At 49.1% G+C, this 12,926-nt stretch overlaps 1 protein-coding gene across 1 annotated transcript; it reads left to right on the top strand.

Annotated features, from left to right (window-relative positions):
- The first annotated feature begins 7,945 nt into the window (after positions 1 to 7,945).
- Positions 7,946 to 8,959, top strand: LOC117436134 (proto-oncogene Mas-like). The gene has a single exon (XM_034062348.1). It carries the CDS (start codon positions 7,946 to 7,948, stop codon positions 8,957 to 8,959), a length of 1,014 nt encoding a protein of 337 aa, XP_033918239.1.
- The last annotated feature ends 3,967 nt before the right edge of the window (positions 8,960 to 12,926 follow it).

Here is a 12,926-nt window from a genome sequence, read left to right on the forward strand (position 1 = left end):
AGAAATGTGAAGGCAAAAGTAAAGGCAAAGGGAACTGCAAATGGAAAGGCAAGGAAAAGGAAGAAAGGAAGAAAAAAGGGGAAAAAGGAAGAAGAAAGGGAAAGGAAGGAATAGAAAGGGAAAGGAAGTGAAGGAAATGAAAGGCAAGGGAAGGGAAGGTAAAGCAAGGGAAGGAAAGGAAAGTGAAGGGAAGGCAAGGCATTGCAATGGAAAGGAAGGTAAAGTAATGGAAGGGAGTGCAATGGAAAGGAAGAGAAGGGAAGACAAGGCAAGGCAATAGAAAAGAAGGGAAGGGAAAACAATGGAAAGGAAAGGAAGGGAGGGCAAGGCAAGGCAATGGAAAGGACAGAAAGGGAAGGCAAGGCAAGGCAATGGAAAGAAAGGAAAGGGAAGGGAAATCAAGGCAAGGCAAGGGAAAGGAAGGGAAAGAAGAAAAGTGTAGGGAAGGGAAGGGAAATAAAGGAAAGGAAGGGAAGGCAATGGACAAGAAGGGAAGGGAATGCAGTGGAAACAAAAGGAAGGGAAGGGAAAGGATGGGAAGGAATGGAAGGGAAGGCAAAACAAGGCAAGAGAAAGGAAGGAAAAGGAAGTCAAAGTAAGGAAAGACAAAGGAAGGGAAAGCAAGGGAAGGTAAGGGAAGGCAATGGGAAGGAAGAGAAGGGAAGGCAAGGCAAGGAAATGGAAAGAGAAATAAAGGCAATGGAAAGGAAGAGAAAGAAAGGGAAGAGAAATCAAGACAAAGCAATGGAAAGGAAGGGAAGGCAATGGAAAGGAACGAAAGGGAAATCAAGGCAAGGCAAAGCAAGGCAAGGGAAAGGAAGGGAAAGGAAGAAAAGGGTAGGGAGGGGAAGGGAAAAAAGTGAAGGGAATGAAACTTAAAGGAAGGGAAGGCAAAGGAAAGGAAGGGAAGGGTAGGGAAGGGAATGGAAGGTTAGGGAAGGGAAGTGAAGGGAAGGCAATGGAAAGGAAGGCAATGGAAGGCAATAGGAAGGAAGGCAAAGCAAGGCAAGGCAAGGCAATGGAAAGGAAGTCAAGGCAAGGCAAATTAAGGCAAGAGAAAGGAAAAAAAGGGAAGTCAAGGGAAGGAAAGACAAGGCAGGGGAAGGGAAGGAAGGCAAGACAAAAGAAAGTAAGGCAAGTCAAGGCAAGGAAAGTGAAAGGTAGGGAGATCGTGGGAAGGAAATGAGAAGGAGAAACTGTCCCGAACAGGAGCCCCAGTCCCTCTGCTCACACAGACACCGGGCTCAGGGGACTACGGGGTCACATCCAGCCCATGCCCGGCGCTGTTTGCACAGACATGTGCGGGGCTGGTGCCTCTAGATAGCAGGAGATGGGTTCTGATCACACGGAGCATCCTTGCTCTTCTGCTCTGGTGTCCAAAGCAGCGGTGAGCAGAGCCGGCCCTGAGCTCCTGCCTGATGGAGAGGCACAAAGGCAGGCCGGGCTGGGCTGCAGAGCTGGGCAGGCAGCAAGAGCACGCTCCTTACATGGGAATGTGCCGCACTCTTCAGTGGCAGGGTTCGATCCCTCTGAGCAAAGGATGGGTTCAGCAGTGCCTCTGAGCAGCACGTTCCCGGCACTCCTGCTCGTGTACTCATAGTAACTCCACTGAATGCACCTCTGTGCCCATGACCAGTAAAAGCCTGAAATATGGAAATTAACATGAGCAGATGTATGGGCCACTTTATTTCGTACAAATCAGGAGCATCACACTTCTATTTGTGTGTACATTTGGTTCTCCAGCTCAGCATGAGGAGGAAGCCTGATGCTGCCACTCTGATCCTGGCCATGCCACAAGGTGCTGAGCAGCTCTGCACAACTGTTTCAAGGTACGCAAGCCACCAGGGGAGAGCAGCAACCAGCATGTGGCAGGGATCTGTGTTCACCCACCCATTTCCCTGCTTCTTCCCCTGTGGGAAGTTATCCATTCTTTCCCCTCTGCATGAAGTCATGGAACCACAGACTGGTTTATGTTGGCAGGGAGCTTAAAGCTCATCCAGTTCCAACCCTTGACATGGGCAGGGACACCTTCCACTAGAGCAGGTTGGATGATGCTCTGAACGCCATCCAAACTTTATTTAAACATTGTCGAGGACGGGGCAGCCACAGCTTTGTTTTCTTGTCTCCTTTTCCCTTCCTTTTCCCCTTTCTTTCTGCCTTCCTTTTCTTCAGTCTCCCACCCTCCCTTCCGTTCTCTCCCCCTCCCTTCTTTCTCCCTCCTTCCCTCACTCCCTACTTCCCTCCTCCCTCCCTTCATTCATCTCTTTCTTTCTTTCTTTCTTTCTTTCTTTCTTTCTTTCTTTCTTTCTTTCTTTCTTTCTTTCTTTCTTTCTTTCTTTCTTTCTTTCTTTCTTTCTTTCTTTCTTTCTTTCTTTCTTTCTTTCTTTCTTTCTTTCTTTCTTTCTTTCTTTCTTTCTTTCTTTCTTTCTTTCTTTCTTTCTTTCTTTCTTTCTTTCTTTCTTTCTTTCTTTCTTTCTTTCTTTCCTTCCTTCCTTCCTTCCTTCCTTCCTTCCTTCCTTCCTTCCTTCCTTCCTTCCTTCCTTCCTTCCTTCCTTCCTTCCTTCCTTCCTCACTTCCTCACTTCCTCCCTCCCTCCCTCCCTCCCTTTCTTCTTCCCTTCCTCCCTTCCTCCTTTCCTCCTTTCCTTCCTTCCTTCCTTCCTTCCTTCCTTCTTTCCTTCTTTCCTTCTTTCCTTCCTTCTTTCCTTCCTTCCTTCCTCCCTTCCTCACTTCCTCACTTCCTCACTTCCTCCCTCCCTCCCTCACTTTCTTCTTCCCTTCCTCCCTTCCTCCCTTCCTCCTTTCCTTCTTTCCTTCCTTCCTTCCTTCCTTCCTATCTTCCTTCCTTCATTCCATCCTTCCTTCCTTCCTTTTTTCCTTCCTTCCTTCCTCCCTTCCTTCCTTCCTTCCTTCCTTCCTTCCTTCCTTCCTTCCTTCCTTCCTTCCTTCCTTCCTTCCTTCCTTCCTTCCTTCCTTCCTTCCTTTCTTCTTTCTTCCTCAATTCCTTTCTTCATTCCTGGCTTAATTAATGGCTTTCTCTCTTGCCTTCCTCCTTTTCTTTCTATCTATCTCTTACTCTTTTCATTCCTGTTTTGCTTTTTTTCTCCCTCACAATCCAATCTTCGATGCTTCCCCTTGCCTTCTCCTCTACACCACAAACCCCCCCAGCACGCAGCAGGGGTCCTCCTTGGCTTCCCTGTCTTTGCAGTCCTTTCCAGAGCCCTGCTTGGCTGGGACAGGAGACAGGGCCAGAACTCCCCCAGGGCTTCTCTCTCACACCTTCCCCACACAAAGAGCTCCCCAAAGCACCACAACACTCGGCTGCTCATCCAAAGCACGCACAGTTTATCTGGGGGATACAGGGCCACAAGGGTCTCTTCTGCTGACAGGCAGGATACGTCGCAAAGTGACCACACGATAGCTCTATAATCTGCAGAGTTTCTTAAACAAGCACACTAAAGACAATAAGCACACTATTGCACTGACACTAATGTGAATTAGATAAATATCTCTCACTATCTAGAGTGAACAAGCACAGTAAAGCAAATCAGACATATATGGATCTGTAAGGAAAGTACCAAAGAAACTTTGCAATGCATTAAATCATGACTGTATAGAGACAACAGAGATTAAGAAGAAATACATCACCAGCTACCACTGAATCATCATCCAGTGCCACACTTCCAGCTGGGAAGCCCCATTGCAGCTGATGCCAGGAGTCTCAGGTAACAGGGAAAATTCATATGCAGTGCGTCCACCCATAGGTGAGGCTTCTCCCATGGCCACAAGAGGGTCCTTCTTTTATACCCATACCAAAACAAGCGGCTTTATGCCAGATCTCTGATTGTTTACTCATGGGACTGTGCAGTTTCTCATGATCTCAGCATTGTCCACGCTGAGAGCATTGTCCAGGCACCCCAGTGTGGCCAAGTGTGAAGATCATAGAACAGCTGCACCCCTCTCTTTCCTGCCTCTTTCTGACAAACACTCACAATGAACATAAACGTGTGTACTCTACCGAACACACTGTGGCAAACAACATCCTTTGTTCTGTCTCTCAGGCATGAGAGGGAGTCAACTCTCAGCTAGGTTCCCTCCCCTGCCCAGCAGGGCCTTGGGCAGTGCACTCCATGGGGATGCCCTCAGGCACGGGGTTCTCCTCCTTGCTCCTCCCTTTCTCTTCAAACACCCTGCGCAGGGCGGCTTGGATGGAGCCTTGGAAGCGGCGCTGCCGCCAGCTCCCCACCAGGAAGTAAATGACTGGATTGATGCTGCTGTTCAGCAGAGACAGAACCAGAGTCACATTTTCTACAAGTAGAAAACCATTATACAAAAGATCATGGAAAGCTTTTATGCTGAAAGGCATCCCAAAGGCAAAGAAGAAGATGACATTGAGCACAACAGCAACATAGAGTTTCCCCAGGCTCCGTCTCTGTGAGCCACATCGGAGCCTTATGACCATGGACACGTTGGAAATCAACATCAATAATGACAAAATCACGGAATAGAAAATACCCACAATTGCAGAGACTGTCCCATACCTTTGACCTAAGCGAGAGCAAATATAAATGGACAACATGAAAGAGCCGACGCTGGCCCAGAGCACCCCACTCACGATGCCTGACAAGTGCTTTGGGCGGTGGCAGCGATACCAGATTGGGAAGATGACAGAGAAAGAGCGCTCCGTGCTGATGGCTGTCAGGAGACCCAGGCTGCTAAGGACAAACAATTGGCACATAAATGGAACTGCACCTACGTACTTAAAGAAGAAAGGCAGGAAAGAATCCAAACCATAACAAATCATTGTTAAATTGATATACCCCGGTATGAGCAGAAAATAAACAATGAGCACACAGCAGTCAGCAACAGCCAGATTTAGGATGTAGACGGTGAAAGGATTCCGCTTCATCTGGAAACCCAGGAACCACAAGACTATTCCATTCCCCACCATTCCAAAGATACAGATCACCATACACACAAAATATAAGGTCATTTCTCCATCAGGAAGAAAGAAACATGGGTTTTGAACATTTCGATCTTTGCTCCAGTTTCCATCACGTGTGTAATTCAGAGAGAGGTCTGTTGTGTTGGTGCCCTCCATGGAGAATGAGGCTGGTCTGGGTGGCCGCCTTCTCCCTCTGCCACCACCTCCTAGGAGGCACAAGCAATGGGAAGGCAATGAGGGCCATCGGCGTTCCCCGCTCTCCCCATCTCTGCGCACAGCCCCACGCCAGCCCCAGGCTGCTCCAGGCAGGAGCCGTCCCCTGGCGTGGCCAGGACAGGCTCCCAGCCCTGCCCGCCTGGCCCTGCCCAGGAGCCATCTCCCACCTGCCCGTGCCCGCTCTCCTACCTCCTGCTGCTCCTGCCAACAGCGCTGCTGCAGGAGCTCCAGCACAGGGGCCTCCAGCCTCGGCAGCACAAAGCCTCTGGGGATGCTTGCGTGGCCACCGCGCTCTGCTCTGCCCTCTTCCTCGTGCCTGGGCACCACAGCTTTGCCCACACATCACGGCCCCTGCTCACCACACACCCCTCACAATCTGCCCCCATCGCTGACAGCTTCCCCTCACATGTCCCATGGCAGAGAGAGATCTTGTCATTAGGAGCTGGGCACCTCACCCCCTTCCTGTCTCTCCTCCCCCCAGCTTTTCACCACCAGGGGAGGATCCTTTATGACCCCAGGACAAAGGCTCTCAGATTCCATAAAACAGCCTTTGGAACACCATTTACTACATCCATAGCTCTCCGGAAGGAGGGAATCACTCACACAATCTTATGCCCCTTCAGCAAGCGGATGATGGGGAAGAGATTTGGCAATGAGATGTCAAGAGAATCCCTTCAGTAGATGCAGACAATGAGGCAGAGCATGGCCTTGTGTCAACTTGCCATGAGAAATCACCATTCCTCATATAGAGAACATCACAAGGGCTTTGCCCACTGCCTCTAATCACATCCCTGATGTGCATGTGTCTCCTCTGAGATTACACTGTGTGGGGTACGTAGTGTTGCAAATGAGCTTTTATGTACAAGTGGTTCCTGTCACACAATCTACTCCCTCAGCAGCACACGGAACGACATTTTCATTGCTTAGTTTTCTCCATCTTTGCTGTGTTTCCCAGCTTCTAAATACCATTTTCTGGGAGTCACAGCCTGTGCTTGTCACCCCCAAGGCTGGAGTCTTCCAAGGGTATCCCTTGATTTCATGTGGTGAACACACGGTAATGAGCAAGCTCCACAGTCTCTGCAGGGCTGCAGCCTGGAGCTGCAGGAGTTAAGGCTTAAAGGTAGGCTTGAAGCAGGGCTGGAGCACAGGCTGAAGGGCCACCCCTGAGAGGGGATGGAGACAGGGCTTCAGGCAGGGACAAGTCCTGCAGTGTGGGTGTGCAGGCCTGCAGCAAGGGGCAGGGGATGAGTCAGTGGGTCAGAGCAAATAAGGCCTGCTGTAGCTTCAGGACCTGCAAGAGAATCAGAGAGCTGCACATGGACAGTTCAGTGTTGTTCAGTCACGCCTCGGGAGACGAGGTCCCTTTACCCTCATTTCCATCACTTTTGGGCCTATAGCATGTCAGCTCCTGCTTGTCCTACAATGACAGCATGTGCTTTTCTTTCTTCACCTCCACTGTGAAAGGCATTTCCCTTTATTGATTTCTTCTATGGTTTTGTAGCCTCCATTGTCCCACAGGTATTATGTTCCATGCTTTGACACATTAAAGCAAAGCCTTTAGCTCCTGGTGCTGCCTCCCGGAAGAAAGATGGAAGAAGTCTTTGAGCACCAGTTTCCATGGTATTAGAGACAAGAAGCTGAGCCCTGATGCTGCTGCGTGTCTGCACCTCAGAGATCTCCCGCTGTTGATCTCTCCCACTCTCACCTTTCTGCCATGCGCCATCCCTGGGAATGGTTCATGTACATTCCTGTGTTACAATCCCACCTTTCCAAACGTGAGTTCCTCAGGGAGTGAGTGATCCACAGAACACCCAAGCTGAGCAGTTCCAGGCCTGTGCACACTGTGCATCTGCCTTGGCCGCGGACAATCCTTCTTGGCTGATGGCAAGAGGGCAGCCTGCAGGCAGCTCACACTGCGTGTGCTTGCCTATGTCTGAGACTGCTGCAACAGTTCTCACGTGAGCATCCATTTTGCTTGGCAGTAGAAAGAGCTGTCTCCTTCTTTCTGGTACCCCTGTAACAGCTCAGACACCCAGAATGGGATTACGTTCCATGCACAGGGTGGGTCTGTTTGATGACGCAAGATCCCGGGTTCCCAACACCTAAAAGGACATAAGATTCTGTTAGCAATTCCCTCCTTCCTGAGAGCTATGGATGTAGTAAATGGTGTTCCAAAGGCTGTTTTATGGAATCTGAGAGACTTTGTCCTGGGATCATAAAGGATCCTCCCCTGGTGGTGAAAAGCTGGGGGGAGGAGAGAGAGGAAGGGGGTGAGGTGCCCAGCTCCTAATGACAAGATCTCTCTCTGCCATGGGACATGTGAGGGGAAGCTGTCAGCGATGGGGGCAGATTGTGAGGGGTGTGTGGTGAGCAGGGGCCGTGATGTGTGGGCAAAGCTGTGGTGCCCAGGCACGAGGAAGAGGGCAGAGCAGAGCGCGGTGGCCACGCAAGCATCCCCAGAGGCTTTGTGCTGCCGAGGCTGGAGGCCCCTGTGCTGGAGCTCCTGCTGCAGCGCTGTTGGCAGGAGCAGCAGGAGGTAGGAGAGCGGGCACGGGCAGGGGGGAGATGGCTCCTGGGCAGGGCCAGGCGGGCAGGGCTGGGAGCCTGTCCTGGCCACGCCAGGGGACGGCTCCTGCCTGGAGCAGCCTGGGGCTGGCGTGGGGCTGTGCGCAGAGATGGGGAGAGCGGGGAACGCCGATGGCCCTCATTGCCTTCCCATTGCATGTGTCTCCTAGGAGGTGGTGGCAGAGGGAGAAGGCAGCCACCCAGAGCAGGCTCATTCTCCATGGAGGGCACCAACACAACAGACCTCTCTCTGAATTACACATATGATGGAAATTGGAGCTATGGGGAAGATAGTGAACTTCCATGTGTCCATACGTCGGCCACAGAGATGATCTTGACACCTTTTCTCACAGGGATCTGTATCTTTGGAATGGTGGGGAATGGAATAGTCTTGTGGTTCCTGGGCTTCCAGATGAAGCGGAATCCTTTCACCGTCTACATCCTAAATCTGGCTGTTGCTGACTGCTGTGTGCTCCTCTTGTTTTTTCTTTTCTCATTGGCATTTTTCAATTTAACAGTCATTTGTTATGGTTTGAAATCTTTTTTTCCTTTCTTCATTAATTTTGTAGTTGCAGTTGAATTCCTGTGCCACTTCTTTGTCCTTAGCAGCCTGGGTCTCCTGACAGCCATCAGCACGGAGCGCTCTGTCTCTGTCATCTTCCCAATCTGGTATCGCTGCCACCGCCCAAAGCACTTGTCAGGCATCGTGAGTGGGGTGCTCTGGGCCAGCATCGGCTCTTTCATTTTGGCCTTTTACCTTTGCTTCAAATTTGATGTAATTCATGTAACAATATTTAAAAGTGTGGCCATTGCCTATTCCTTGATATTGTCATTATTGATGTTGATTTCCAACGTGTCCATGGTCATGAGGCTCCGATGTGGCTCACAGAGACGGCGCCTGGGGAAACTCTATGTTGCTGTTGTGCTCAATGTCATCTTCTTCTTTGCCTTTGGGATGCCTTTCAGTGTTAAGGTTTTCCTCGATCTGTCCGTTTCGAGTATTTTATTTCCAGAAAAAACCACTCTGGTTCTGGCTCTACTGAACAGCAGCATCAATCCAGTCATTTACTTCCTGGTGGGGAGCTGCCGGCAGCGCCGCTTCCAAGGCTCCATCCAAGCCGCCCTGCGCAGAGTGTTTGAAGAGAAAGCGAGGAGCAAGGAGGAGAGCCCCGTGCCTGAGGGCATCCCCATGGAGAGCACTGCCCAAGGCCCTGCTGGGCAGGGGGAGGCCTGAGCTCTGCTCCCCCTTCCTATGAGGCTCCTGTCCCTGTCCCCCCAAATAAACTGTGTGTGCTTTGGCTGAGCAGCCGAGTGTTGTGGTGCTTTGGGGGAGCTCCTTGCGTGGGGAAGGTGGGAGAGAGAGGCCCTGGGGGAGCTGTGGCCGTGTCTCTGGTCTCAGGCAGGCAGGGCTCCTGCAAAGGGACTGCAAAGACAGCGAAGCCGAGGAGGACCCCTGGGTTCATTCCTGAGGGACTTGGGGTGAGGAAGAGAAATCAAAGGGAAACCTGCAAACTGGAGAGTGAGGCTGAAAGAGGGGAATGTGAGAGAAACTGAGAAAAAGAGAGAAAGAGAGAGAAAGAGAGAAGGCGGCACAGGAAAACACATAAATTTGGAGAGTGTTAGAGAGAAGAAGAGGAACAGAAAAGGAGAAACAAGAAAAATTGAGGGTTAGAGAAAGAATGGAAGGAAGGAAGGAAGGAACAGGAAACAATCAATGAAAGGCAAAAATGAAGGAAAGGAAAGGAAAGCAAAAGAAAGGAAAGGAAAGGAAAAGGAAAAGGAAAGGAAAGGGCAATGAAATGCAAGGAAGGCAAAGGAAGGAAGGCAATGAAAGGCAAGGAGAAATGTAAAGGTAAAGGCAAAGAGAACAGTGAAGGGAATGGCAAGGAACAGGAAGAAGACAAAAACGAAAAAAAGGAGAGGAAATGGAAAGGAAGAGAAGGAAATGAAAGGCAAGGGAAGAGAAGGTAAAGCAAGGGAAGGAAAAGAAATGGAAGGGAATGGAAGGGAAGGGAAGAGAAGGGAAAGGAAGGCAAGGCAATGCAATGGAAAGGAAGGGAAGACAATGGAAAGGAAGGGAAGACAATGGAAAGTAAAGGAAGGGAAGGCAATGGAAGAAAAGGAAATCAAGGGAAGGCAAGAGAAGGCAAGGCAAAGGAAAGGAAAGACAAAGAAGAAAAGGGTAGGGAAGGGAAGGCAAAACAAGGAAAGAGAAAGGAAGGAAAGGGAAGTCAAGGGAAGGAAAGACAAGGCAAAAGAAGGAAAAGGAAGGGAAGGGAGGGCAATGGAAAGGAAGAGAACGGAAGGCAAGGCAAGGCAATGGAAAGGAAAAGAAAGGAAGGCAATAGAAAGAAAAGGAATGGAAGGGAAATCAAGGCAAGGTAATGGAACTGAAGGGAAAGGAAGGGAAATCAAGGCAAGGCAAGGGAAAGGAAGGGAAAGGAAGAAAGGGGTAGGGAGGGGAAAGGAAAAAAGTGAAGGAAATGGAACTTAAAGGAAGGGAAGATAATGGAAAGGGAAGGTAAGGATAGGAAGGGAAGAGAAGGCAAGGAAAGTGAAAGGTAGGGAAGTCAAGTTAAGGAAAGGGAAGGGAAGTCAAGGGAAGGAAAGACAAGGCTAGGCAAGTCCGGGCAAGGCAAGGCAAGAAAAGGAAAGGGGAAATGAATGAAAAGGAAAAGGGGAAAGTTGAAATTAAGAAAAAGGGGAGGGAATAAGGGAACTAAGAAACAATGAAAGAGTGAATGTGAGAGGGACTCAGAGAAAGCAAATGAGAAGGAGAAACTGTCCCAAACAGGAGCCCCAGTCCCTCTGCTCACACAGACCCCGGGTTCAGGGGACTACGGGGTCACATCCAGCCCACACCCGGCGCTGTTTGCACAGACATGTGCGGGGCTGGTGCCTCTAGATGGCAGGAGATGGGTTCTGATCACACGGAGCATCCTTGCTCTTCTGCTCTGGTGTCCAAAGCAGCGGTGAGCAGAGCCAGCCCTGAGCTCCTGCCTGATCGAGAGGCACAAAGACAGGCTGGGCTGGGCTGCAGAGCTGGGCAGGCAGCAAGAGCACGCTCCTTACATGGGAATGTGCCGCACTCTTCAGTGGCAGGGTTCGATCCCTCTGAGCAAAGGATGGGTTCAGCAGTGCCTCTGAGCAGCACGTTCCCGGCACTCCTGCTCGTGTACTCATAGTAACTCCACTGAATGCACGTCTGTGCCCATGACCAGTAAAAGCCTGAAATATGGAAATTAACATGAGCAGATGTATGGGTCACTTTCCTCTGTACAAATCAGGAGCATCACACTTCTATTTGTGTGTACATTTGGTTCTCCAGCTCAGCATGAGGAGGAAGCCTGATGCTGCCACTCTGATCCTGGCCATACCACGAGGTGCTGAGCAGCTCTGCACAACTGTTTCAAGGCACGCAGCCACCAGGGGAGAGGAGCAACCAGCATGTGGCAGGGATCTGTGTTCACCCACCCATTTCCCTGCTGCTTTCCCTGTGGGAAGTTATCCATTCTTTCCCCTCTGCATGAAGTCATGGAACCACAGAGTGGTTTATGTTGGAAGGGAGCTTAAAGCTCATCCAGTTCCAACCGCTGACATGGGCAGGGACACCTTCCACTAGAGCAGGTTGGATGATGCTCTGAACGCCATCCAAACTTTATTTAAACATTGTCGAGGACGGGGCAGCCACAGCTTTGTTTTCTTGTCTCCTTTTCCCTTCCTTTTCCCCTTTCTTTCTGCCTTCCTTTTCTCCAGTCTCCCACCCTCCCTTCCGTTCTCTCCCCCTCCCTTCTTTCTCCCTCCCTCCCTCACTCCCTACTTCCCTCCTCCCTCCCTTCTTTCTCCTTCCCTCCCTCACTCCCTACTTCCCTCCTCCCTCCCTTCATTCATCTCTTTCTTTCTTTCTTTCTTTCTTTCTTCCTTTCTTTCTTTCTTTCTTTCCTTCTTTCTTTCTTTCTTTCTTTCTTTCTTTCTTTCTTTCTTTCTTTCTTTCTTTCTTTCTTTCTTTCTTTCTTTCTTTCTTTCTTTCTTTCTTTCTTTCTTTCTTTCTTTCTTTCTTTCTTTCTTTCTTTCTTTCTTTCTTTCTTTCTTTCTTTCTTTCTTTCTTTCTTTCTTTCTTTCTTTCTTTCTTTCTTTTTCTTTCTTTCTTCTTTCCTTCTTTCTTTCCTTCCTTCCTTCTTTCTTTCCGTCTTTCCTTCCTTCCTTCCTTCCTTGCTTCCTTCCTTTCTTCCTTCCTTCCTTCCTTCCTGCCGCGGCCAGGTGGAGGGGAGAAAACACCGATACGATGTAGGTTCACAAAATGCTCCGTTTATTGATTACAAGTCTGCTCTTAATATACTGTCTTACACGTGATCACGCATTACTTGATTGGCTCCTTCGCTTTGCCCACGAGGGATACACGCTCCCCTTTACCTCTCCTGATTGGTTTCACACCTTCGCTTCAGCTTAGCGTTACATCATGCTTCTGCAATTACTGGCATCCTGTTATTGCATTCCTGTTTTGCTGATCTTGACACTTCTTCTTCTTTTAACCTGGGGTCATAATTTCACTTTCTCACAGCTTGCTGTAGGCCTGTTCAAGCGCCCATGCTCGACCCCCAACATCTCCCCCTCTTTTTTCAAATAAAGCATTACTCATCTGCTGCACGCGTTGCATAATACATTGTAACAAACAAGGTCCAAAAAACAAAATTAACAACATAATCATTATTGGTCCGCTAAACATCATGATTAAACTCCTTAACCAACTACTTATTCCTAACGATTTTAACCAAGAGTCTATAGGATTTGTTTCTACAGCAAGTTCTTTTATATTTTCTTTAAGTTCAAACATTTTCTTGTGAATAGATTCAGAATGATCAGAAAGATTCATACAACACATGCCCAGAAGCATTCTAATGCAAAGGGGATGTGAAGCAGCTGCAGGATTAAACTGTACAGTGTTAACAGTCAAGGAGTTACACTCCCCCTTTTTTTTTTTTTATCAGACAAAAAGCCATTTATTGCAAAGCATTAACTCCTTATATACTATTGCTTACACACACCTACAGCAATTTGGCATATCATGATTGGATACTTGTCTTGAAGACCCTTAGTGACTAACATATAATTGGTTAAGCACAGGTGTGAGAACTTGACCTCAAAAACTTGCCAACAGTCCACAGTTCTCATAACTCAGTGAATTACAGCTTCTTCTTATC

The sequence above is a fragment of the Melopsittacus undulatus genome, chromosome 4 (assembly GCF_012275295.1).
Source record: "Melopsittacus undulatus isolate bMelUnd1 chromosome 4, bMelUnd1.mat.Z, whole genome shotgun sequence".
In the NCBI taxonomy this organism is placed as follows: Eukaryota; Metazoa; Chordata; class Aves; order Psittaciformes; family Psittaculidae; genus Melopsittacus; species Melopsittacus undulatus.

Excerpts from the sequence above, each read along its gene's own strand:
- LOC117436134 (XM_034062348.1), top strand. The coding sequence starts at position 7,946 with ATGGAGGGCACCAACACAACAGACCTCTCTCTGAATTACACATATGAT.